The following is a 23993-nucleotide window of genomic DNA, read 5'->3' as shown; positions in this document are numbered from 1 at the left end:
GAAATATTTAATGAAAATATCATCATCGCATGCAAACAGATTACAAAGTATCCCGTATCCTCCTTCTTTCCAGATGAAATCGATGTCTTTCTTATATCCAGCCAATGCCGATTGAATCCGTATGTGCTTCCCCGCAATATTCATATATTTCTTGAAACAATCGCTGTATAATCGATGACACTTCATAAATTTCTCTTATAACTCATTAGGCGAGCAATGTTATTCCATATGGCCCATGTTATGATGCCATCCTAGGCAGGCCATAGTATTACGGCCTTTAGGCCATAGCTACCACCTGACTTATGGCCTTCGCTCAGAGGAGAATTGCTTGAAGCCATACGTATGTCTCGAGGCCATAGTTATGGTTGATTTCGAATTATGGGCTAGCCATACGCTTTTTTTGGAATAACCCTGCAGGTCTTTTAATAATGGAATTCTCTGAAACCTAAAAAACCTTGAATGGAAGGAAAAGTAAAAGTGGCCATGGAATATTTTGACAATGATTTAAAAACTGAGAGTGTTTTCATTTTGTTTGCCAGTGGTAGGGAGACATTGCAGCTCACTTATCATTGTTTTTTTCACTGAAGCAGAATATTTGCTCCGTAATTTTAATAGGTATTTTATAAAGAAACAGATCTGTTGCCTACTCCTCCAGCTATTCATAGGAAAAAATGAATAGCCTACCTAAATCCTTTCACAGAAAATTTTTTGGTCAAGTACTCCTGTGGAGTGGATCACTGCTTCTCAGCTACTCCTTGACCTTGCGTGGTTATTGTCTTCACCCTTGTGAGTGACCTGAAGTGAACCGAAACTAATGAAGTAACCATCTCATGAAAAGTGGGGGCAAAGCTTACATTGTTTTTACTTATAAGGGAAGTTACAAGAAAGGAAAATTTTTTCCTTTAAGTTGTACATAACCATACAATGCTCTTCAAAACAAGAGAGTGTAGCTGTGGAGATTTATGGCAGTGCAGCAGTTGTTTAAGGATACCTATTTCCCAGCAAAAAGAATCGCAACTTGTTACAATGAAGAACACACAGGAAGTGAGGTTTTATTCGTAACCCACAATTTCGAATGTAGAAACAAAAAAAACGACACACAAGATCATTTTGGGTGGGATTAACTCAAGCAGAAGAAAAAACAACACACCCCAATTAATGCCTCACGGGTGCAACACCAAGCATTTCAACAAATTTCTTAAACCTAGGACAGGGCAAAGATTTGGTGAAAATATTGGCAAGCATATCCTCTGATGCTATAACAGTAGCTGCCATTATTTTTTTTTAATGGCCTCTGCTGCACTATTAATGTGATATATACAGCGAGGCACATTGCCAGAAATTTGCTTCAGGGGATGCAATAGTGGTATGCAAGTTGCCGATGCTGGAAATTTTATTACTATTTTTTTTCAACTCCCATGCAGTGGAAAAGAACATAAATTCCATTTTAAAAAGTCATCAACTACATTTGCATAGTGTTTAAATTTATAGTTTTTGGTGGTTTTTATCGGATTGGCCATGATTTTATATATAGCCATTAGTTTCCAAAATCCACCTGATTTTTTTTCAAAATTTCTAACTTTTGGGCACTGGCACTAGTAGTATTTTGAGAAAATCTCAGATCGGAGACCCTGACCTCAGTCCACACTTTTAATAGATGGAGAAAAGGTCAGATAATATGGTCTCCTGGGCTAGTTATCTCCTAAGGGAATGTTTGGGAGGGAGTCTCTATGAGAAAAAAGTTTTAGGGGAAGTTAAACCCCCCAAAGCCACCCTCTTGGCTATGAGCCTGGCTATGGTAAAATGATCCTATTGGGAATTTATGGTGTTTACAGAACAAGCTTAAAGAAAAACCTTGATTTCGCTAGATTTGTGAGTTGCAGTAGTGTATTTTGAACGAAAAGCAAAAATCTTGGGATATGCTCCTGGAGGATTATGTACTTAAATTTTAGAGTGTCCTACCTCATTGTCTAAGGTTTTATAGTTATGTTTTTATTATTTTACCGTATGTTCATGATTTATAAATAAAGTAATTAAATAATTAATAGTGAATAAATAGTGAGCATAATTCATTAAGAGCAAATAATTGAATGTACCATATGTATTTGTCTCTAGTGCTACGTGTGGGTTGCCAGGTTTACCACTAAGCTTGGAAATATTGTGGGGTTGGGACAATGTTGCCTTATTCTGCCCCTCTCTCATACATCAGAAACCATTTTAACCCTTTCGCTCTTAATGCTGGCAATATCCAGCTCTGTTTCTTGACCTGGGAGACGAAAGCCAGAAATATCCATTGGGGATTTTCCTACACAGGTGAACAAATGCCGTAAATATCCATCTCCTTTTATGACGGTCACTGGTATGTCTCAGTTTTGCTACCCAATGCAGTAGGGCTTCGGCCTTACCCTCGAAATCTGGGATCAGGGACCCAGACCCTGGTCTTATATTACCCCTCTTTGCAGTAAGGGACTGCAGTCATATAATTGTTTATTCAGTCATTTTGCCAAATAAATATTTGTTCCTTTCTCAAAAAATATATATTAAGAATTGAATTCTTTGTCTTTTGAGCAGTATTTGCATTTACTAAATGAAATTTTACCATAGACATTAACTTACATCTTAATTTCGGCATAAATACCAGCATGGAAATTATTGATGCATTAAATCCATCAAAATTGACAGTAGAGCTTCGTTCAAAATTCAACAATGCACAGAAAAAATCTAGGAATTCAATTCAAAATCTGCAATTTATGTGTAAGCAACAATTATCCACGTAGCTAACAATTATAAGCAAGTCATAAGTTGACCTCGAACCAATGCTACTGGTTGGGTTATAAACCCGGAGAGGAGGGAGCCCAACTACCCTCAGAGTCCAAGATAATGCAGACTCCCTGCTAGGAGCGGTTGAAAAAGGTTGGAGCTGAGAGTGTGTGATTATCCATGAGACCCTTCTTTACAAATGTCCTACAAAATTGCATCATACAGAGGGGATGGAAGAGTTTCTTTGGGCTCACAATCAGTCGAGCAGTCATGCTAAGGAGAGAACTACATCATCTCGAAAGGGGTCATAGGTGACACCCTGGAAGGAAGAGATTGAGGAAAATTTCCCTGTTTTGCTCCACCCATTATCTCCTCCAATTTGTGTGGCTTCATCATGTACCATATACATAAACTTGAGGTTAACTTTAGAGGCATTCTTTACTTCTTGTTCTTGGATATTTTCATTCATATGAGTTTCTTTAATTCCTTCCAATGCAGCCAGAAGATCCAGGACTGGGCAAGCGTCTACCATTCACCTTATAAAAATGATGAGGTGCCTCATCTTCTTCAAATGGCTTCAAATGTATGCTACTGCATGGAACAAATGTATGGAAAACTAATCTGTTCAAACTTTTCTGTGTTTTTCACAATGATGTATTCTTTAGATGTTGATATCAACTATTGATTTCAATAGAACATTAAGTTGTTTCTTGACAAATACATAGTATTCTTTTTCATGTTTTTTATGCAATGTAAACAAGGGTCATTGAATTTAATTGTTACCCATAGTTCATAGCTTCTGAAAAAAATGGGCATACATATGTGTTTAGTTCTTCATATCATTCCTTCTCTTTTATTTCATTCCTTGAAGACATTGCTATGGGAGGCTTAGGTCAATGAAAAATAGCATGAAGCAGAATAACTTAACTTCCTCATGCAATTTCTGAGCAAATTTATGCTCATTAGTTATGGAGATTTAAAATTTATGCTGCATTTCTACTGAACAGAACTTTTATGTAGAAGCAATGATAGATCATGTTGGTCTTGACCAATGATTTAAGAGTCACTAACAAAGTTAATTTCACCTTGTGAGTGATTTGACTGTGTCATTACACTTCAACCTAGTATTTATTTAAGTGGTTTATTGTTGGGGAAAATGAATTCATTCACCTATCCATTTTATAAAGCATCTTTGTTATTTATATAATTTCTTTATGACCTGGAAGTTGGCTTAGGTTCTAAAATGATGTTTTTCATGCTGCTCTGAAAGATGTGTTTTAAAATGCTTTAGCAAGCCAAGATTAGCTCATGGTCTCTTGTCATTCGCAGCCTACTCAATGTAAAATTTCAGTAAATACTTTGTAGGAGCAGAGACGAATCATGCAGCTTTTATTTTTATTTTGTTCAATTCATGGATTAAGTCTTTCTTTAGGAGTAGTAAATAAATAATGAGTGCTCTGGCCTTATGAGTTGACCACTAGACTTCTGATCTTTTGGTTCCAAGTCCACATCCTGGCTTAATTCTGTGGACACCCCTATATAAACATGCAGGAAGTGCAAGGTGGCCCTGGTAAAAGCACTGGCTCTCCTTTCCTAAATGTTTGAGAGTCACATTCATGCACCTTAGTCTTGGATTAGCTCTACCCTTACTTATCCAGATCAACCTTGAAACTCTTGAGTTGGCTGGCACTCAGAGTGAAATCAAGAATATTTTACATTTTCTCCTCTCACACTCAGAACATATACCATCCATCAAGTTGGATCTATATATCTTGAAGATTTTAGACCTTCAGGGTCATCTGCCTCTACATGTCACATCTTTCTGCTTTTGATCTTCTCCCTAACAGCCGAGCACTCAGCAGAAATTTGTTTTGGGGAGGGTTTGGGTGGTATAGAATTTTCTCATGCTGGTAATTTTTTTTGTTATCTCCCTGTTATGCTGGTTGTTTTTTTGTTATATTATATTTTGGAAAACCATGAATTTCATTTAATAAGCATTTAATAAATTTGTTGGCACATTTTGAACCGTGTATCAATATTATATTTTTATTGAAACAGCCCTACCAGCCATATCATAGCAAGGGTCTCCATTGGCGATTGTTTCTGAAATCCACCATATTTTGTGAAAAGTATTCGACTCTGCAAGCAGCAGTTGCTAATATTATCAGATTTTCAGCAAATTTTGGATTTAAGAACCTGAATGAAGTCCACAACTTTTAATAGTTGAGGGAAATTCAGAGAATTAGTGCCCCTGGGCCAGTTGTCTCCTAAGGGTATGAATGGCTGGCAGGGTGTCACTCAGTTTTTTTTATGGAATTGGAATGACAGGGGGCGAACTTCCCCCATTGATCAGCCACTAGACCAATTTGAAAATCAAATTTATGTGCTTAAAGGGTACCATGAAGATATACCTCTCGTGTTGACATTTATTTATTGTCACCACCAAAAACATTTCTAAGGCTTTTTACTTAGGCTAACTTCACCTAATAAATATATATGTGCGGAGAAAAATTAAAAAAGAAATTTGCAGGACAAACCATTAAAAAGAGATTCAAGGTGCTGGAGAGTGGTGAAATATTTATGGGGCATTATTGAAAGAATTTGAAATCAGTTGCAGGGGAGGTCAGGAGCAGATTCAGCATTAAATTTGGGGGGGTCATGACCTGGGTCAAGGGAGTGTGGGAATTCCCCCAGTAGAGAGGGGCATTCTCCTGCGTAATAGTTTTTAAACACATATTTATTACACATTTTGGAGCCTAAAGTTTCATTTTTGTCTTTAAAATTGATGAAATTGAACAATTTTATACATTTAATAAACCAATAAAAATTACAAATATTTTTTAAGATTTGCAGGGAGTCAAGTCTCCGCTGAAACCACTCAGGGAATAAATCCACTCAGGGAGGTGAGGAGGAGGGGAGGATATTTTTCTTGGTAGAGCGCAGAGACATGGAGATGCAGAACCGGTAAATATGATTCAAACAGTTATTACGCAACAGAAGATGAGGAAAAATGAAAATGACATTGGGAGAACTTTTTCAGCCCGTAAAGATTCACTAGAGGTACGATGCAACAGACGAATGAGTCGGGTTTGATACACATTATTCATTCATAAGTCCTTATAAATTACTAAGAGGGAATTTTCTCTCTCGCCATTTGTGGTGCCGTATAAGTATGAGATCTCGATGTTTTTTCACTGGATACTCTTTCCTCTAAGTCAACTAATTCTGACCCTCGATATCAATGTTATTATCCTTATGCGTCTTGTGGTCAAGACCGTAGCCATTGGGAATTTAAGGGGCCTCAAGTCACCCCAAAAGTTACAGTGGCGGATACCCCTAACATTGTAGAACCACAATTGTAACTTTTTCAAATATTAAGATGGCATTGTCTCGTAAATCAGTATCATCAGTTAAAATAAAAAATTCTTAAACTTTGCCTGTGACTTCATTATTTTTTCATTTCGATTAAAATAAAGGTAGCTCAAGATATCTTTTGCGCCCCCACCTTGAGTTTTTTCTGTGTCCGCTACTGCAGGAAATACCGTAGAAAGTATTATGCCGCCAAATGACCTCCCCCCGAAATGAATACCCTCACCTTTAAAGGCCGCGAACATTTTTTTATATCCATTTCCTCGCTTTTGAAAAGTAATGAAATAAATCGCAGCAATCAACCGACTGGCCTTTGCGTTAAATAATTTGGAATTTAATTAAAAATAATACATTAGGTGACGTAAGAAAAAATGTTTCCAGTGCGATCCATTTGGTTTATTAAAAATCCTTTGAAAATCATATCATGCCCGGCATATTAAAAAATAATTTTGTACCTTAGGTACCTACGAATCCTGTCACTCCGAACCCTCGATGAATCTGGAGTGAAAATCATGCGATTCGATCAGCGGCGGATTAAGGTCGATGTTTTTGGGAGACGCGCGGTTCTTTACGCACTGCAATGCTCTGCTAGTATGGAATACTTGGCAGCGATATTGCGTCCGAAGCCTGGTATACGCAGGCAAGTGGCGTTTAGATAGCCATCAATTATTGTAAACGTTGTTTAACAAACTAGTTAAAATAAAGTTTGAAACGGAGAGTCGCCTTAATAATTACCATCTTTAATAATAAAACGTTATTGTACTTTTCCACACGATTTAATTAATACGGCCGGTTTCGTCGCAGAGGCGACATCATCAGGTACAGAAGCCGTTATAATAACAGTTATTTTGTTCTTGTTTAATAAATAAAGAATAGCAACCAGATAAACAATTAATACGACCGGTTTCATCGCAGAGGCGACATCATCAGGTACAGAAACCGTTATAATAACAGTTATTTTGCTCTTGTTTATCTGGTTGCTATTCTTTATTTATTAAACAAGGACAAAATAACTGTTATTATAACGGTTATTATAATCGTGTGGAAAAGTAAAATAACGTTTTATTATTAAGAATGGATTTTCACAAAGTAAAGCCAGAAACAATCGAGTTTATTGAATTACCATCTTTCCAAATGTTCTAGAAACTGCGACGGGCGGACGTCCCTTTTATTTTCCACTGGATTAAATCGCCACACGCAACGGAAAATCGGTCTTTTTCATGTCTGAATTGCATGATTTTCATTTAAATTGGTTTTCAAAAATATTTGGAGTGCGGCGGTAAGATAAGAGCGATCCATTTCTTCTCAATATTACTAAATTGTATTATTAACGATCGTCAGGAATTGCATTGAAAATGCATGAATTTGATTGATCACCTCATTGTGAATGTACAATTCGATTAAAAGGCATATTTATCGCATATTTCTGCGCGAAATTTGGTATCTCTACCCACCAGTGACGCTAGTGGCGATCTTTTTAATCCGACAAAATGTGCGGTAGGTGGATCACATCTAGAGGCCTCCTTGAGAATCTGCTATTTTAATACTAGTGAGAATCACCGGGTACATCCCGGAGATTTCAAACAAAATATACCTACACTAGATCACTCAAATCTGCTGCACAGTAATTAAAAGCCGAAGTCAGCCTTACAAATTCAACTTCAGTATTATTACGAGAAATGGAAAAACTTGGAGATAGAATTACGTATTACGAAGGCCCTTATTCTTGCAATAAAATTGGATCTCTGGATTGAAGCCTCAAGTTCGATTCGAAGGGCACTATAAAATTACACACGTTACTAACATTCGTGCTAGGGGAACTCAATAAATATGCACACGATGAAACACTCATGAACCAACTTCTATTAAACTATATGGATTGAAAAATTTCCCCCAGTTAAAAGTTACAAAATAACTGATAATGTGGTTGAACTTCTACCAAGGCGTGCGACAGGGGAGTTGTTTGAATGCTCTCTCACTTGCATCAATTGTGTGTTGATCAGTCAACAGTGTTTCCGTTCGAGGCAACTCCAATTCGACCAGGTAAGTGGCGAGGCAGAAAATGGACAGGAGGCGACTACCTGAGCGCTCCCCCGATCCCCTCCAACCCGCCCCCGTTTCCCCAGTTACAATGAACCCTTCGAGGTCACTAGATACGCCATTGTCTTGATCGCGGACCGCTCCCCCTTAGTGTCCTTCCTCAAGGGTGACGTGAGCTGCAAATATCGAAACCAGATTAACTGTACCTAGAGAAATGGAAGATGTTAGACTGATCCAAAACAATGTTCTTTTCGACAGCAGCCGCGGGTATGCTAGAGTTAGTGATGATGATCTCATGACAAATCACTAGATTTTTTCATAAAACTTTTGAATTCGCTCAAAATCGGCCATTTAATATCGATATATTGAAGAACATATTATGTCAAACACGACCTCAGTACTACGTAGATTCCCCGGCTTCACCCAATCGTTGAAATCTCCCACAGGCAAGGGAACTACAATCATTATTTTTAGTTTTACTTCCTCTATTTTAATTCCTTCATATTTATTTTAAATACCTTCCCTTCAGAGTTATCGCTTTTGGATCATGCCCAGTCACCGCCTTTTCTATGGTACAGAGTGTTTTCTTTTGCCCTTCACAAACAGATATGAAGTTGATTCTTGGACTTATTCCTCTTATTTCTTCAATGAAAATGAAGTATCAGTTAAAAGATACACCACCATGTTCTACCTCTTTACTCGATCGATTCCTCACTTTTCAAAGGTTTTTTCATCGACTTTCTCTTCAGAATCAACTTAGTGATATTTTCCCTCGAGTTTACCCTTCGATTGGGGTCACTCACTTACGCTTTCTATTTTTTTCCTAACGATAGGAACTTTAGATTTGCATAAGATATTTTCTTACCTAAAGTAATTTACATAATAAATAAACATTTACATAATGTTTGAAATGTTTAGCGTTATATAAAAGGATTGTTATTGAGCGGATGGATCAATAATTCAACAAAGTAAGGAAAAGAAATTGCGAGATTTCTGAGTGTGGAAAACGATAAATAGCTGATCAGTTTGTGATAAGAAAAACATAACTCATTCCAATGCTCACTATAATTTTTTTCATGCGGATTAAGCCGAGGCTGGCGGAGGCTGAGGATAGGTGGTGCCTATAGATACGATGTTGATCCATCCATGCATCGTGATGGTGATGTACCTAACAATAAAGTCTCATGCGAATGCGAAAAATACTAAATAAAAAACAAAATAACGTGATAGAACTTGCAAAATTCAAGAGTTTGGAAAACCGAAAATAAAACATCCGTTGTTGATAAAAAAATAAAATTCCGATGCTCACTATAAATTTTGTCAATGCGGATCAATTCGACATTGGCTCCGAAATAAATAACAAAGAAATATTTTCATGAGAAAGCTTCACGCATAGTTAAATTATTGGTTTAGACAACTTGATAAATAAATACAGTTGATGTTTTCATCATCTTCAGCGTTAAAATAATAAAAAATATAATTTCCAAGCCTTCCTCATGGAATATTCTTTTAGGCTACTTAGGCCTGCGGGTTGTCGCACCCTATTCGTAAACATGAATCAAAACATCATTTTTATGCTCAAGCAATTATTACCTATACCGCATTTCCCTATGAATTTTTGTAGGGCACGAGTTTTAAATGTTTTTCTCACTACATGTTTTAGGGAGAAAACTATAAATATTCTTCCCAATCTTTTTCATAAAAGGAGAGATTAAAACTGGAAACCGTGGCCCTAATGGTCTTCGAATCAAGCCTTAAAATTTATAATTGCAAAACTAAGATAAAGAAGGTTTGGACAAAGGAAAAATTCATAGAAGATTAATTTGTTGAGGCAGTGTTCATGTTGTTGGAATGCTTGAGTCGTAGTCCCAAATATCTGTAAGCACTGTTTTATTAGTGCCCATAGTGGATTTGAAGTTAGTTACCATATGGGAAATGAAGTTACTAATAGTAGCTTGATTAATAGGAGTTTTTGAGGGTTTCTGACACAGGAAATTCGGATTGATAACGCTAGGTGATTTTGACGAATTTTCGACACCTCCCCCTTAGTGAGATGTCGTGGGGTTTGGCATCTCACGCGAGATAGTTCAAAATGCGTATTTTCTGTGTAAATAATTTAATCTATGCTTCATTGCGTTTGATTTATTAAAAAAACAATTTGTTTAAAGATGTATATTTAATATTAGTCAGTTCAATCCAGTTTCCTCAATGAGACGTAGAAAGGAACGGATTGATTAATTTTAAAAGTATTCTAACTTTTTGTATAGTGCTGTTTTTGGCGCAAATTTCGAATGCATAGGTAAAGTATCAACGGGCGAATGATGATAGTGTACGAATGGATTCTTGAATTGTGGGAAAGATAGTTGGTAGAGGAGGAGAAAGAAAAAATAGCGTTCCGGACTGCTACTGCTTTCGACACACTATAATTTAAGTGACATCTGGAAGAAAATCTTTAAGGAATGTGATGGTGAAAAATATTGGTTTGATTTTTAATTCAACAAGGGGGAATAGTTCAATTGAGTGTCTTTCTCACGAATTAAATCCTATGCAAGAGATACCGCCGCGATAACTTTTAGATATTCTACCTCCGGTTCTCCCTATGAAAGGTAAATGAGGACATTTGCCTGCAAGCAATGTAGAGGGGAGACAGCAGACTTAGGAGTAGTTGCGGTAGGTCATCGAAAGGGAACCCAAGCAAACATTATCCATCCATCATTTCTTCTTCTGATTCAGGGGCGGTCTGGCCAGGTCGGCTGTGGCCCGTAACGCTCGCGTCCATCGTGAAGCGTATATGAAAGGGGTAGTATAAGGAAGACTTATATTATTTGAATCGAAGTTTTTTTTGCAATTATAAAATTCAACGCTTTCATTAGTTGTTTTTACGACACACAATCAATGTAAAAATATAATATAAAAATAATAAAATAAGGTTGTGAGATGACAAAAGAGAACCTGACACACCCAGAGATCTTTGAAGACCTTTGGGATGTTTTCCTCGGGTATTTTATTAAGCACAACGCCTAGGAGAACAAAGAATGATATGCTTGACCTAAAGTCTAATGAACTCAAATGAAGGGCGTAAATCAATTGATTTCTTCCACATTTCGACCGAAGTACTTTATTTCAGTGGAAGGTGATAGGATACCCTGGATGAATCCTATCTTGAGAGACCATAAAACACATTGTCGATCGTTGTTATGTTCTGTATCATTCCGGGACCATCGCCTGTATCTCTCAGCCGACCGGTAAAGGAGTTTTTCCGTAGGTTTCAAAGACAAACCGGAAAGAGAAAATGACCGTGCCACTATGTACGCCCCCGAGCGGTTGCGCGGTGAGATCCTGTTCGATGTCTGAAAGATTTCGGCATCGCCGAGATTCAGTCGGTGTTTTATGTTTGCAGACGACATATGCGAACTTATTGGGCATCAACATAGTTTTTATTCAATATCTATGCAAGGCCCAGAAATGAAATGTTTATGGTAAAAGGATATAAACGTTTATAATTGAAAACGATTATTACGTGAGGATGAGAAAAGTAAGAGGAGTAATAGTGTGAGCATGAGAATGTAGAGGGTTATGTTCTTAGCAATAATTTATGGTTGAATATGCGGATTAAATTCACCGCCACCCTATTTTATTATAAAAACTTAACCGAGTGCAGAAAAGAGGTTTCGACAGCCATGTAGATCGCTCGTTTCTCGTAGGTGGTGCTGTAAGCGCTTAATTTATCCTTTGCTCTAAGGTCCAGAAATATATTTTAAACATCATTATATGTATCAAGTTATTTTTAAAATCTCAATAAAACTCCAATTATTTGAAAATATTGCAAAGGTTAGTCACCCTAAGGAATATGTGTTGGACTGCGGAAGTGAAAGAACTTTCACGCAATCATAGAGATAAACCAAGGCCTGTTTTGAAAAATAAACTTCATCCTGTGATTTATTACTTAACCAATCTATTCATATCGCCTTCCTTGGCTTTTTGCTCTCGTTTTAGCGCATTAAATTCCCGCCAAATCGATTTTTGGCGGGTGAAGTTGATCTCCCGCCAAATCAATGTTTCGGCGGGAGAATTTGACCTCTCACCAACTAAATGTTATGGCGGAATAGGTTGATCTCCGCCCGACTCGTTTTTTTAAGGGAGATTTTTCTTAATTGCATTCTCTTGGTAGATTTGGCTTTTATGATATTCACCTTCAGAAACAGCAGATATCCACATCCCCTTCTAGTTTACGTTCAAGACCTCTCATTTTAAACATTTCCTGCTTAATAATTATTATTGTGGAAGCTACGTATTTCGCTATTAAACTTTAAAGCACAAAATAACTCGTATTTTAAAAATTTTCTGAATAGAGCTAAAAATGTGATGTTATTTAGAAGCAACTTTGGTTTATAATGGGTATCTGCAACCTTTCGGTGTGCAAAATCTCATGGAAAGGAAAATAGGTACCATAAATTGTGATATTCCTACCGGACGAGAACAGCAGCAGTCACGAAAAAGCTTAAAAATTCATCTCCATCCAGAAGTGAAAACTATGCAATAATTAATTAACTACTCCAAAACTTATGCACACTAACAAGCATAGGTGCGCAAATTAAATCTTCCACAGGATCATTGACTTCGGAAGAAGTTGGAGGGAATGGTAGATAGTCTCCCATAATTAACCCTAAAACCTTTTCGCATGAAGAGATTCCTGTATAAAATTTAGGAAATTATAGCGCAGACGCCTTCAATAAAAAATGAGTTTATCTAGTTTCCAGCTTTTTATTTCCCGATTAACAAGCATTTTCAACCCTTCATATGACATTTCTGAGAAATTTTATTCACTTCCCCCTCCTGTCCAAAAAAATATGCTCTCTCTCAAGATTCACGACCTCATTGAAAATAATTCCATTGCTCCTTTTCCGATTGTGAAAATTAAAGTCATGCGTGTTTTCACCGCCCTTAATTTTAACCAGCCATATAACGAGTTATTCACGAGATTACCATTGCTCAATTGTTTCTTGGATTGCTCAGAACTAGCTTGGTAGAAGAGGTGATGTTGCTAGCTTTCGTTTGAAAATCTTGCTGTGATTTGCATTTCATTATTCTAAAGATGAACATTCGAGTGGGAATTATGCGATTAGCTATGTTCCTTAACTGGTTCATGACTCTGTACTGGACATGGTTAATGTGCATGCACTATCTAGAAAAGGGTCCTCCAACCATTACAACCACAACGGATGATTTTATAGGCTGTAAGCCAGACGCCATTGACTTCCGTACAAGTAAGCATGGAATGCTGCATTGTAATATTTGATATTTTAGCGATGCTTATTCCAAAACAACATATTATGTAATATTTAAGTAAATGTAAGACCGTAGCACTTTTCCACAAGAATTTTTAATGCGTACAACGCGTTTCGGCTCACTGAGCCATCATATGGTACAAGACAGTGCTACGATCTTTTATTTACTTAAATATGTCTAACTTCCACCAATTGAAGCCTGAATCTGTTGAACTTATTATGTAATAATTTCAAATAATTGGAGTTTGACGGCTAATTAAACATCTGCAGCTAGATTATGATCTGCAAGGTTATATTCGACCAAGTGAAATCAGTGCTCAATTTCTTTAAAGTCGTTGTATCATCTCCTTAAGTTAGGAGAGATATGTGTTTAACTGGTGGCACGTGGAATCAGAGACGTTAATCTTTAATGTATTTCCCCCCTATTTCAGGCCTTAGTAGAATGATATGGAAGCTGAACACCAAAATTCATGGACAACCATTGGCCATACGTCCAGCAATTCGATTAATTAAGAAGAACTTTCGTTTCCTGAGCACCGGCTCACCCATTATCATTGAGCTATATGGACCACCAGGGACTGGAAAGAGTTATTTCTGTGAACTGTTGGCGGAAAGCATGTTTTATAATGGCTTAAAATCTGAATTTGTAAATGTGTTAGATGGGGAAGATCTATATTTACAGGATGAGAAATTAAGTTTATACACAGTAAGTGCGGGATATTCCTCTATTATAATTATGCTGGAAATATTTATTAATGGCAATGGCATAATTTTTTAGTTCCTCAGGTTACACTAATAATTATTGCTTTTTATCAAATACCAAGGAGTAATAATATATGGATGAAAATAACCATGAATTCAGCGATACGTCACTGAAGAAGTCATAGCCAAATTTTTATTGCCAATAGTTGGTAAACTTCTGACACCTGGATATTAAAGTTTTCTAAAATCTCTTCATTCAAAAAATGAATGTCCTTAGAAAGGTCCTTATAAATCCTGAGTCAGTTATGTCAGGGTCTGGTTCATTTGACATGGAGTTATTTATTATTATTTCACCATTATTTACCATGAGTTAAAGAATTTTTACATTATCTGGCACTCTGCATTGTTTCCACTTAGTTGACTTAGGCAGACTTTTTGGATATATCCCATATATATGGTATATATACCATAATAAAATTTTATGAATATCCGAAAATGCTTCCAATTTCTGTTAGCCCCAATTTCTGTTCTGGCTACAGCCTCGTCATCGTCACTTTATTAAATTGAAGCTCCTATTTTTTAGATCTTTAACAAGGTTATGGATGAGAAGAACTGGGGAGGGATCAATAAATGTTTGAATTATCCATCTGCAGCTCTAAACTCTGGAGGAGTATAATCGATTGCAATACATGAGATACTCAAAAGTGATCCATTACTAAATATTTCCCGCATGAAAGAGCTCAGCTGCAATAAATTAATTTTTTTTAATTCCACCATTGCCAAGCTGACACTATGGGAGGAATATGTGATATAATCTATTGTGTTTGGTACTAAAGCGTTTGTTTCTTCTTGTATTTGAATCAATATATATAATTTTAACGCAGTTGTACTTTACCTTCTCAGGATGAACTGAGAGATTACTTGCGTGGCAATTTAACTAAATGCAAGAAGAGTTTATTCATTTTTAAGCACACTGAAAAAATTCCTGAGGAGTTATTCCATCCAATACAAGATATCATGCTATCAAAAATGTAAGTATTACTACATGCTAGAATCTTTATCTTCACTTGATGCAATTTTACTGTCCAAACTTACTATTTAACCCCCACAGGGGAGGAATCTTCTTGTTCACCACCACAGAAAGCAGTCCCATTGTTTCACAAATATACGCACATCTACTAAAACAAGGCACAGAGAAGGGGCAAATGAACTTCAAACACTATGAACCGGCTCTGAGGAAACCCTTGTTCAACATTGGGGGTACTCAAACATTCTCTATGCTGTATATCCATATTTAGTCCCTAATTCCTAATTGCTATTATATGTACTCATTTGCAGAACGCCTCTTGTTCTTGCCGATGACAGTAAATGAACTGAAGATGTGTGCTGTTGATGAGCTGGCACAAATGGGACATATATTTCTTACTGACTGCGTAACAGAGTGAGTATTATCTAATCTCTCCATATCTACTAACCAAGTTCTTTGTTTTATTCTCATGGAGTTTCAACTGATATCTGGTCCTATTAATTTTTATTTGATTCATCAAAAAAACATTTTTTAAATTCCTTTTGTCTCTTCTATGATAGCGGTCTCATGTGCAAGCTTGGTGTGCATTTTTTTCAATCTGAGTGTTCATTGCTTAACACTTCTAAATATTTAATTTCATCAGCGGCTTTCTCAATGTAAAATTGGAAAACAATGTATGTAAGGCATTACAGATCCTAGTCTTATGTCTTTCCTTACTCTGTTAGATCAAGATTTATTCACAGCTCCTTGGATTTTTTAAAACTGTGGATAGTTCTTGAGTCATTTTTTAAGTATACCGGGACTAGCCACGGTGATAATTTCTCTGTGGAAGTTTCGCACAGTTCTTGAGTCATTGCAAAGCATTCTCAGTTAAGGAAAAATTTAGGAAAGGTAAAAGGAATTCTCCCTCATCTAATCTCCAGTTTGGAGTAATGGACTACTCCCACATTTGATCTCAATGCATTAAATTTCTTGAATTAACACCTAATGTTAACTTTTCATTGTCCCAAATCAAAATTACATATCAAAAAAATCATTTTTAATATCTTACAAATTTGAAAAGAAGCACATGATTAAGGTTAACTCATTTTGAGTAATGCCCACCCATATTTTATATTAAAATATAAATTATTACTATTTATGCATATGATGAAGTACCACAGTATTCCATCATCAAGCCCTCGGTGTTTAACTAATCCAGATGAAGGTACTTAATAATTTCTTCATTATGTTGGAAGGAGGTCTTGGCCCTGTACCCTCCTCTTCATATGCACCTCTGGTATTAAGGGAATCTGAACCCACTTTATATATATCCCTGGCAATAGATAGCGTGAAACTATTTTTAATGGGAGAATTCATTCCCATATTATGTATGGAATTTTATCCTAGGGAAATGACATCTCTATGAACCCAATATGTGATGCAAATGGCAGAATTTTCTCTCAGTATCATAAAATGCACTATATATTGAAATACTTAGGATATTGATAATATTTTCCTATCCCATCATTTTCACCCTATAACCCTTTATGCTCAGGGGATGACTAAGCTCATTGTTTAGGAGTCAATTATTTTCTTGTAATGAAAGTAGTCAATACTACCACCTGTTTACCAAAATATAGCCAAGTAGTTAAACAAGGGGTTCATTACTTCACTAAAATTTGCAGTAGTAGCAAATTCTGAGCACAAAACTGAATATTCCCACTTTGGAGCTTCAATGATCCTCCAGAGTTCCTACAAAAATGGCCATATGCATCATACTCTTGATAAGCATTATTGGACCTTATTATCATTCACCCTATTTTATGCAACTTCTTCCCCCAGGAATATCACATAATTAATGATAACCTCTCATTTTCAGAAGCATATACAAAAGAATTCCAGTGGACAAATTTGGCTACACAAACATTACTTGTAAGGAAATAATACAAGTTGCAAGATATGTGGCAATCTATGGAAATTGCGATATTTAGCAATAAGCTTTGCACTCTTTGGAAGAAGAAGTTTGGTATTGGATACAACAAATGTACCTATATTGTTCTAATCTCTATATATGCATGGGAGTATGTATTCATGAACAGAAAAAGGAGAAGGTGAGGGTGAGTGAAGCATACACAAGGCTCTTCATGACAGAATTACTGCTAGCAAATTTTCAACCCCACTTCAGCTAGCCAACAAATGATATTATAAGACTTTGAATTTTTGATAGATGTTCTTTTCTAACATCAATGTTTTAATTAATAAGTTTACAAATCAAGTATAATTCTGTATAATTTTTTTAAAATAAATATGTGTCTTGATTATATTGAACACTAAGTTTACTATGGGGTGAGTGCACAATGTAGATATAAGCCTATTCTCTAATCATTTAAAAAATTCAGTAGCGGAAAAATCATTACCATGTCATTTTCTTTGACCTATTCATGATACTACACCCTTTACATCCCCTTCAACATCCCTGGAATTTATCCCAAGCACTTCAACTGTGGGATTTCTTCTCATATTCTCCACTTAGGAAGGTTTTTAACCCTTTCGTGCCTGTGAGAGGAAAATGTGTTCTTAGCTATGAGTAGCATAACAATATTTTAAACCTCTCCATACAGAGGGGGGAGTTTTTTAGGGGAGAAGTTTCCCAGGTATTCTGATCCCTCCGATTTGGGACCCTACTCAACAGGGCCCCCTGCCACTGGACTCAACCTTATCGTAGAACGAGTCCACAGTCAACTTACTGCATTACCATGTTTTTTAAACCAAATATTGCTTTTGATTTACATTAATTTACCCTTGCATAACAATAACTAATATTTTTTTAACCATTGTAGGGTTTTAAACAGATTCCCACCGCTGATAGTAACAAAGTTAGTGAACAAAAAGGACTAGGACCACAGAAATCCATTAGTAATACAGCAAAAATTTTGTTTACACATCACTTGAGTACATAAAAAGACAAAGATATTATTTCAACATAAAAATAAATGGAATACTCAACAAAATGTTTCTTTGCAAAAGCCACTGACATTATCCAGCAAGGAGGATCATAAATGAGTTGGTGGGTCGGGGCCAATTGCCAAGTGGATATTAGGTCTTTTGCACATGAAAATGCACGTCGGTGGTATTTTTGCAAAATATTTGAAGGTATTTGATGCTTTTTATGCATGAAATGAATGAGTGCACATTATGCATAAGAGTTATTGGGTGGGTTACTTTATAAAAATATCTTTAAGCTTTCAAATTTGTGATATGATGCCTCCTCCTCACATCAGCCTCATGTGGCTCTTTCTTTGTTACATTCTTGTGTGGCAGAGTAAGAGCATTAAGAGGGTGAGCAGAAGAGCGGGGCAATCTGGTGAAAAACCCTGAATTAGTGAGGGCTTATTTGATGTTAGGGTTGTTCTTGAGAAGAAAAGAGGCTTATGTTTTAATACTACCTCGAGTGTTGCCCCCTACCTTCCTAATTTATTGGAAAAGTTAGAAATACGGTAGTGTCTAAGAAAAATCTCCAATGAAAGTTTTATATCATCAAATAAAAAAACAATGTTTAGAAATAATTCATTAATACTAAAAGCCACTTGTCTATATATAGCAAACCACAAAGGCATCATCACTTAGAATGTATTGCATACCATCAAGGCATATTACAATGAGTGCAGAACCACCCCAACAAAACAATGACTTTAATCAGCCTGTGTGAGAGATTCCTTTCCTCAATGAGCAGTTCTCCCTGAATATGCCAGCTGCGGGGGGAGTGGGGTAAAGTCCTCATCTGCCATCTGCCTCATCTGGTCATGGGTTTGAATCCTGGTTCCTAATCAGGGCATGGATATTTCTGTTGTTATTAGTTAATCTTCCATTGCAAAGTCCTCTATGTGCTGTTTAAGGGGAAGTTGGATATAAATAAATAAATATGTAAATGAACTGGGACTCTTATCATGTCACCAATACATCAGAAGCGTGTGGCATTTTAGTGCATTTTTTTTAATTAGGAAAGAATGAGGAAGACATTTTTACCATAACTTATCTTTCCCTTCCATCTAATGAACTCTTAAAATAAATTACAATTTCAGGTTGTTCACAAAGTTGTTAAAAACAAAAACAAAAGACATTTTTACCATATCTTATATTTTCTGCCATTTAATGAATTCTTAATATAAGTTGCAATTTCAGGTCTGAGTGAGATTGCCCCATTTTTAATCAGGCTTCTCTTTGTTATAAACACAAACATCAGGTCAAAACCTTGAATTGGTGATTGCTTGCTTGATGTAAGGTTCTTAAGAAAACAGAGACTATATGTTACAACACTCCTCTGTGAATCCATTGTTTGAGCTTTTGAATGTTACAGTTGTAGTCACAAAAGACATTTTTAACTCTTACCTAACACTATTTTTTATTATTTATTTATTAACGGTAATTAATAACCCATTTCAAACATTACCAACATATTAAATATAAGAAATATAGGAAAAAAATCTTGAAAGTAATTAATTTCACAGAAATATCATACAACATTAAAGAAAATTGATCTCAAAGAGATTAATGAAGAGAATAATTACAATTATATTCAACATATTAAAAATTAAATAAACTTCACACTAGAATCTGAAACAATATCAATTACATCAATGCACATATTTAATATATTTTGTAAGTGAGGTGAAATACATTGCTTGCCTTAAAATAGGTATTATGCAATATTTTCTGAAGCTTCTTAAGCCGGTCACTTGAATGCCTAAATGTATCGATGTCTTTAGTGGCGGAATTAGCATCATGCATTAAGGTTGATATAGGTGAAAAGAAAGAATAATTGGTAGAGTGATGTGGAGTACCAAATATGGCAGGGTTTCTCACAACATTGGATGGCACCTTGAAAGTAATGGCCTGTAGTAATTCAGGTACATCTATTGAACTCATAACTAACCTATGCAGAAATATAATACCGAGATTCTTTCTCTGCACATATAGCGATTTAAGATTTAAAATCGAGAGGATAGCCACGTTGTCTAAATTATGAAGACCAAACCTGTACTCCAAAAATTAAAGAAATTTATGCTTACTCTTACAATTGAATTAATATGAATTTTATAATAAGTTGACGAGACACAGGAACAGAACTCAACAATAGATCTAACAAGTGAAACATATAACACTTTTAAGCAGTTAATATCCCTAAAATCACGACAAAACCTGAAAATAAAACCTGAAGTTTTTAAAGCCTTGGCTTGAATTATGGAGTAATGTAAGTTAAATTGAAGTTTGGAATCAAAAGTGACCCCTAAATCCTTTATGAATTTAACTTCCTTTATGGAATGACCCTTTAAAGAATATGAGTAAGTAATGGATGTTGACCCCCGGTTAAAAGATATGTAAAAACATTAGTCAGTATTCTAAGCCATTGCATTGTCTTCACTCCATTTTATCAATCCATTCAAGCTCCTCTGTAACTTACAGCAGTCATCAGGTGAATTGATAGTGGCAAATATCTTTAGATCATCAGCATAAGGCAAGTACCATGATTCAGTGGTGCAGCAAGGGGGGGTTTTGGGGATTAAACCCCCCCCCCAGAGCTCAGAGAAATGTTTAAGTTTAATCCATTTTACTTATTTGGATCAGTTTTGCTGATTGAATAGTGTTAGAATTTATCAAATATCCCTCAGAAAATAAAACTTGCCATTTTGAACCATTATTCTTCAATTTTTCTGAAAGAGGGCCCCCACAACTCCTGCTTGCCCTGGTGGGTATGCAATACCCCCACACCCATAACTATTAGTTGCGCCTAAAGCCCCCCCTAGCCTCTACTCCTAGCTGTGCCCCTGCCGTGATTGACCAATGATGAGACCAATATCATTAATGAATAATTTGAATAACAAAGGTCCTAAGTGGGAGCCCTGTGGAACTCCAGAAGTTACTTTCCTCAGATTTGCCTTGACTTCACTTAACAAATTGATGGCGATTAGAGAGATAGCTCTTAATCCAGTCTAGCAAATTACCAAATATACCCAGAGATTCTAATTTGGCTGAAAATACTCTATGGTTGGCCTTGTCAAAGGCTTTACTGAAATCAGTAGAGATGACATCAGTTTGTTCCCCCCGATCAAAATCAGATACATATAATGTTATTCTGTAGTATTAATAAGTTAGAAGTAGTAGATCTACCTTTACAGAAACCATGCTGATATGGGATACAGTAGTGATGTACAACAATTTTTTATTAGTATAGGAGGAATGTCATCAGGCCCCCCATCTTTTGTTGTATCCACAGACCTCATTTTATTATCAATTTCCCTAACATATAAATGCAATTCAGACAGTGAAATTGCATTTTCAAACTTAAGTTAGGAGTGACAACAAGGCCTGTGTGACTGAACGCAGACAAAAAGTGTTTGGCAAATAATTCTGATATTTCACTCTTTGAACCGGCAACATTGTCATCCAGATGCTTGCTTTCAGGGAAGCCACATGTTTTCCTAACTGAATTAACATAAGACCAAAAAGAGCGTGTATTGTCAACTAATGATTCCCCAACCTCCTTGCTGTAACTCCTATAGCACTGGGCAGAAAGCAACTTGCACTGCCTTCTAAGTTACATGAATGCACAGTACAAATTCCAATTTTAAAAATTTAAAATTAACTGCTCACAGTTGTGAGTAGTTCTTTTCAAAATTAGTAGTAGGTATGATATAAAACAGCATAAGTAGAGTTTAATAAGAAAATTTTAGTGAGTTTACTTGAACCACAATTTAAAACTCTAATTTTTAGTAACAAATAATTCATATTCCTTAAAATCTGCAGCATCTCATGAAGAGTAGGAAAAATATCAGACAGCCCAAAGGAAACAAAACGGCAGGGTGTAGTTAGGAAACAAATCCTGCATTGCCTTGCCTTGAATGTGATTTGACTATTCCACCTCCAGCTAAGTACATTATTGAATCTTTTTCTCTGCTGCAATGGTGCCAAATCCATAAGTGTCATATCTCATTAGGCAGGACCCTTGACTTGGTATTTACTCAAAATAATTGTGCTACTGTCACTTACTCCTAGTCACCTTTGGTGGACTGTGATTCTCATCATCCTACCTTGAGGATTACTCTCCCAAATGAGAATTTGGTTGCTGAATGTTGGAGGAGCTTGCAACAGATTACGGACTTCTTGACCAATCAATTTTTCAAGTTTAGAAGGAGAGCTTGACAATGGAGAGTTAACCACAGTTAAAATGAAAGCAAAACTTTTACAAGAAGAGAAAAGTTTTAAAACAGACATCGCAGTTAATCAGCATCACACCCTGAAAGCCAGCAAACGAGAAGAGAAGGAGTATAATAAAGTTAATTCCTAAAGAAAGAATGCAGATCGGCAGCAAAATAAGCAAACCGGAAGTGAGTACAAGCAGAAGAAGAAATATATCAGGTTTTGTTATGCTTGATGATCGTCGACCCATATTTGTACAACTTGCCCCAAAACCGCTGAAGAAAGAGGAAGGCAGGATAAATTGAACCAGAAAACGGATCTGGAGAAACTGCAAATGCATCAGTGATGATGCGGCTGTACACAGCTCTTTACACAAGGCAGAGTGGCAACAATGAAAGTCCAGGTGTGGCATTTTACACGGTGTAGCTTTCTATCATTTGACCCCCAGGAGAGACTTGTTTACTGAGTTTTCATCTGTGAGTGGTGAAGTTATGGTAGGGGATGGAGCACCATTACAAATTGAAGGGAAAGGAACTGTTCGCCTAAGGATATCTGAAGAATGTGGTGGATGGGACATTGATTTCAGTGAAGTGCCATTCATTCCACAGCTGCAAGATAACCTCATCTCACAGGGAACTCTGGAAGGAAGAGGTTTGAAGATCGTTGCATATAAAGGAGTAGCAACTCTATACAGAAATGACCTATCCTTAGTAAAAGTACACAGGGTTGGACATTTGTATTATGTGACGACAGTTGGTGGTATGTGAATCCAATGTATAAATGACCAATTCAATGAAAACCATGTACAACTTTGTGCCCTAATTAAACCATACAGTCTTTAACAAGATGGTCAGATTTTGCTTAAAAAAGGGGGAAAAGTTCTACAGGTAGTTAGTATTGTAGTATAACCTTCCCAACTCTGCAAGGTTTCATTATTTCCCTTAATAATTCATAATTTGGAGTTTTTTCCTTACACACTTCTTTCCCATCTCTAGATATAGGGGTACCCTGTGATGTTATGCATCAATAACATCACTTGATACCCTTCAGTATTTCAGTATTACCTTGAACTGCACCTTTAATATGTGGCTGTGATCATATGTCTGGAATATGTAAATTGATCCCCAGGACACATTAAACATTGAGGGAGTACTGAAGAACTTTGAAATCTTACTGAACCAAACACTTTGTCGTATAAGAGGTTTTTGGTTTTACAAAGCGAAGACACACTTGCTGGTTGCTTCATATGAAATTTGGAATGAGTTGCATGCAACTGTATTTGAAATCACATAGTTTTCGATGTTTGTGATGTCTCAAAGTAAGCAAAATTTTCTATCTGCCAAACACCCTGAATATGTGACCATAAGTCCGAACTTCATTTTCCCTTCATTATTGGCACTAGATTTTTCTCATCACCTTATATGTTGATGTTGAACTAAAATATGAATTCAGAAGTTTGAACTCAAGTATCAATTCACAAGTTTTCTCCGTTCATAAAAGTTTTAGTAGATGTTCAGCTACTGTGTCAATTTGAGATTTATGTTATTACTTTCAGCTGAATTCCCTCCTAAACAGGCCTTCACTGGTTTCAGAATGGGATAAAGAACTGACTCACTTACTTAGGTAGG

At 36.2% G+C, this 23993-nt stretch overlaps 2 protein-coding genes across 2 annotated transcripts in view; both read left to right on the top strand.

Moving 5' to 3' along the window:
- The window catches only part of LOC124170943 (kinesin-associated protein 3-like), a 40563-nt gene extending 35782 nt beyond the window's left edge, over positions 1-4781 (top strand). Inside the window, exon 14 of the mRNA XM_046550018.1 lies at positions 3259-4781. Within this exon, the coding sequence (XP_046405974.1) occupies positions 3259-3303 (45 nt within the window). The 3' untranslated portion in view covers positions 3304-4781. The remainder of the gene's footprint in view (positions 1-3258) is intronic.
- Positions 4782-13197: 8416 nt separating this feature from the next.
- LOC124171689 (torsin-1A-like) lies at positions 13198-17385 on the top strand. Its single transcript, XM_046550932.1, has 6 exons — positions 13198-13436; positions 13889-14163; positions 15063-15190; positions 15271-15419; positions 15498-15600; positions 17048-17385. Exons 1-6 carry the CDS (start codon positions 13265-13267, stop codon positions 17157-17159), a joined length of 939 nt encoding a protein of 312 aa, XP_046406888.1. The 5' UTR covers positions 13198-13264; the 3' UTR covers positions 17160-17385.
- The last annotated feature ends 6608 nt before the right edge of the window (positions 17386-23993 follow it).

This window comes from Ischnura elegans, chromosome X (assembly GCF_921293095.1).
Source record: "Ischnura elegans chromosome X, ioIscEleg1.1, whole genome shotgun sequence".
NCBI classification, from domain to species: domain Eukaryota; kingdom Metazoa; phylum Arthropoda; class Insecta; order Odonata; family Coenagrionidae; genus Ischnura; species Ischnura elegans.
The sequence above is the reverse complement of the archived record's forward strand: the minus strand, read 5'-3'. Positions and strand labels throughout refer to the sequence as shown.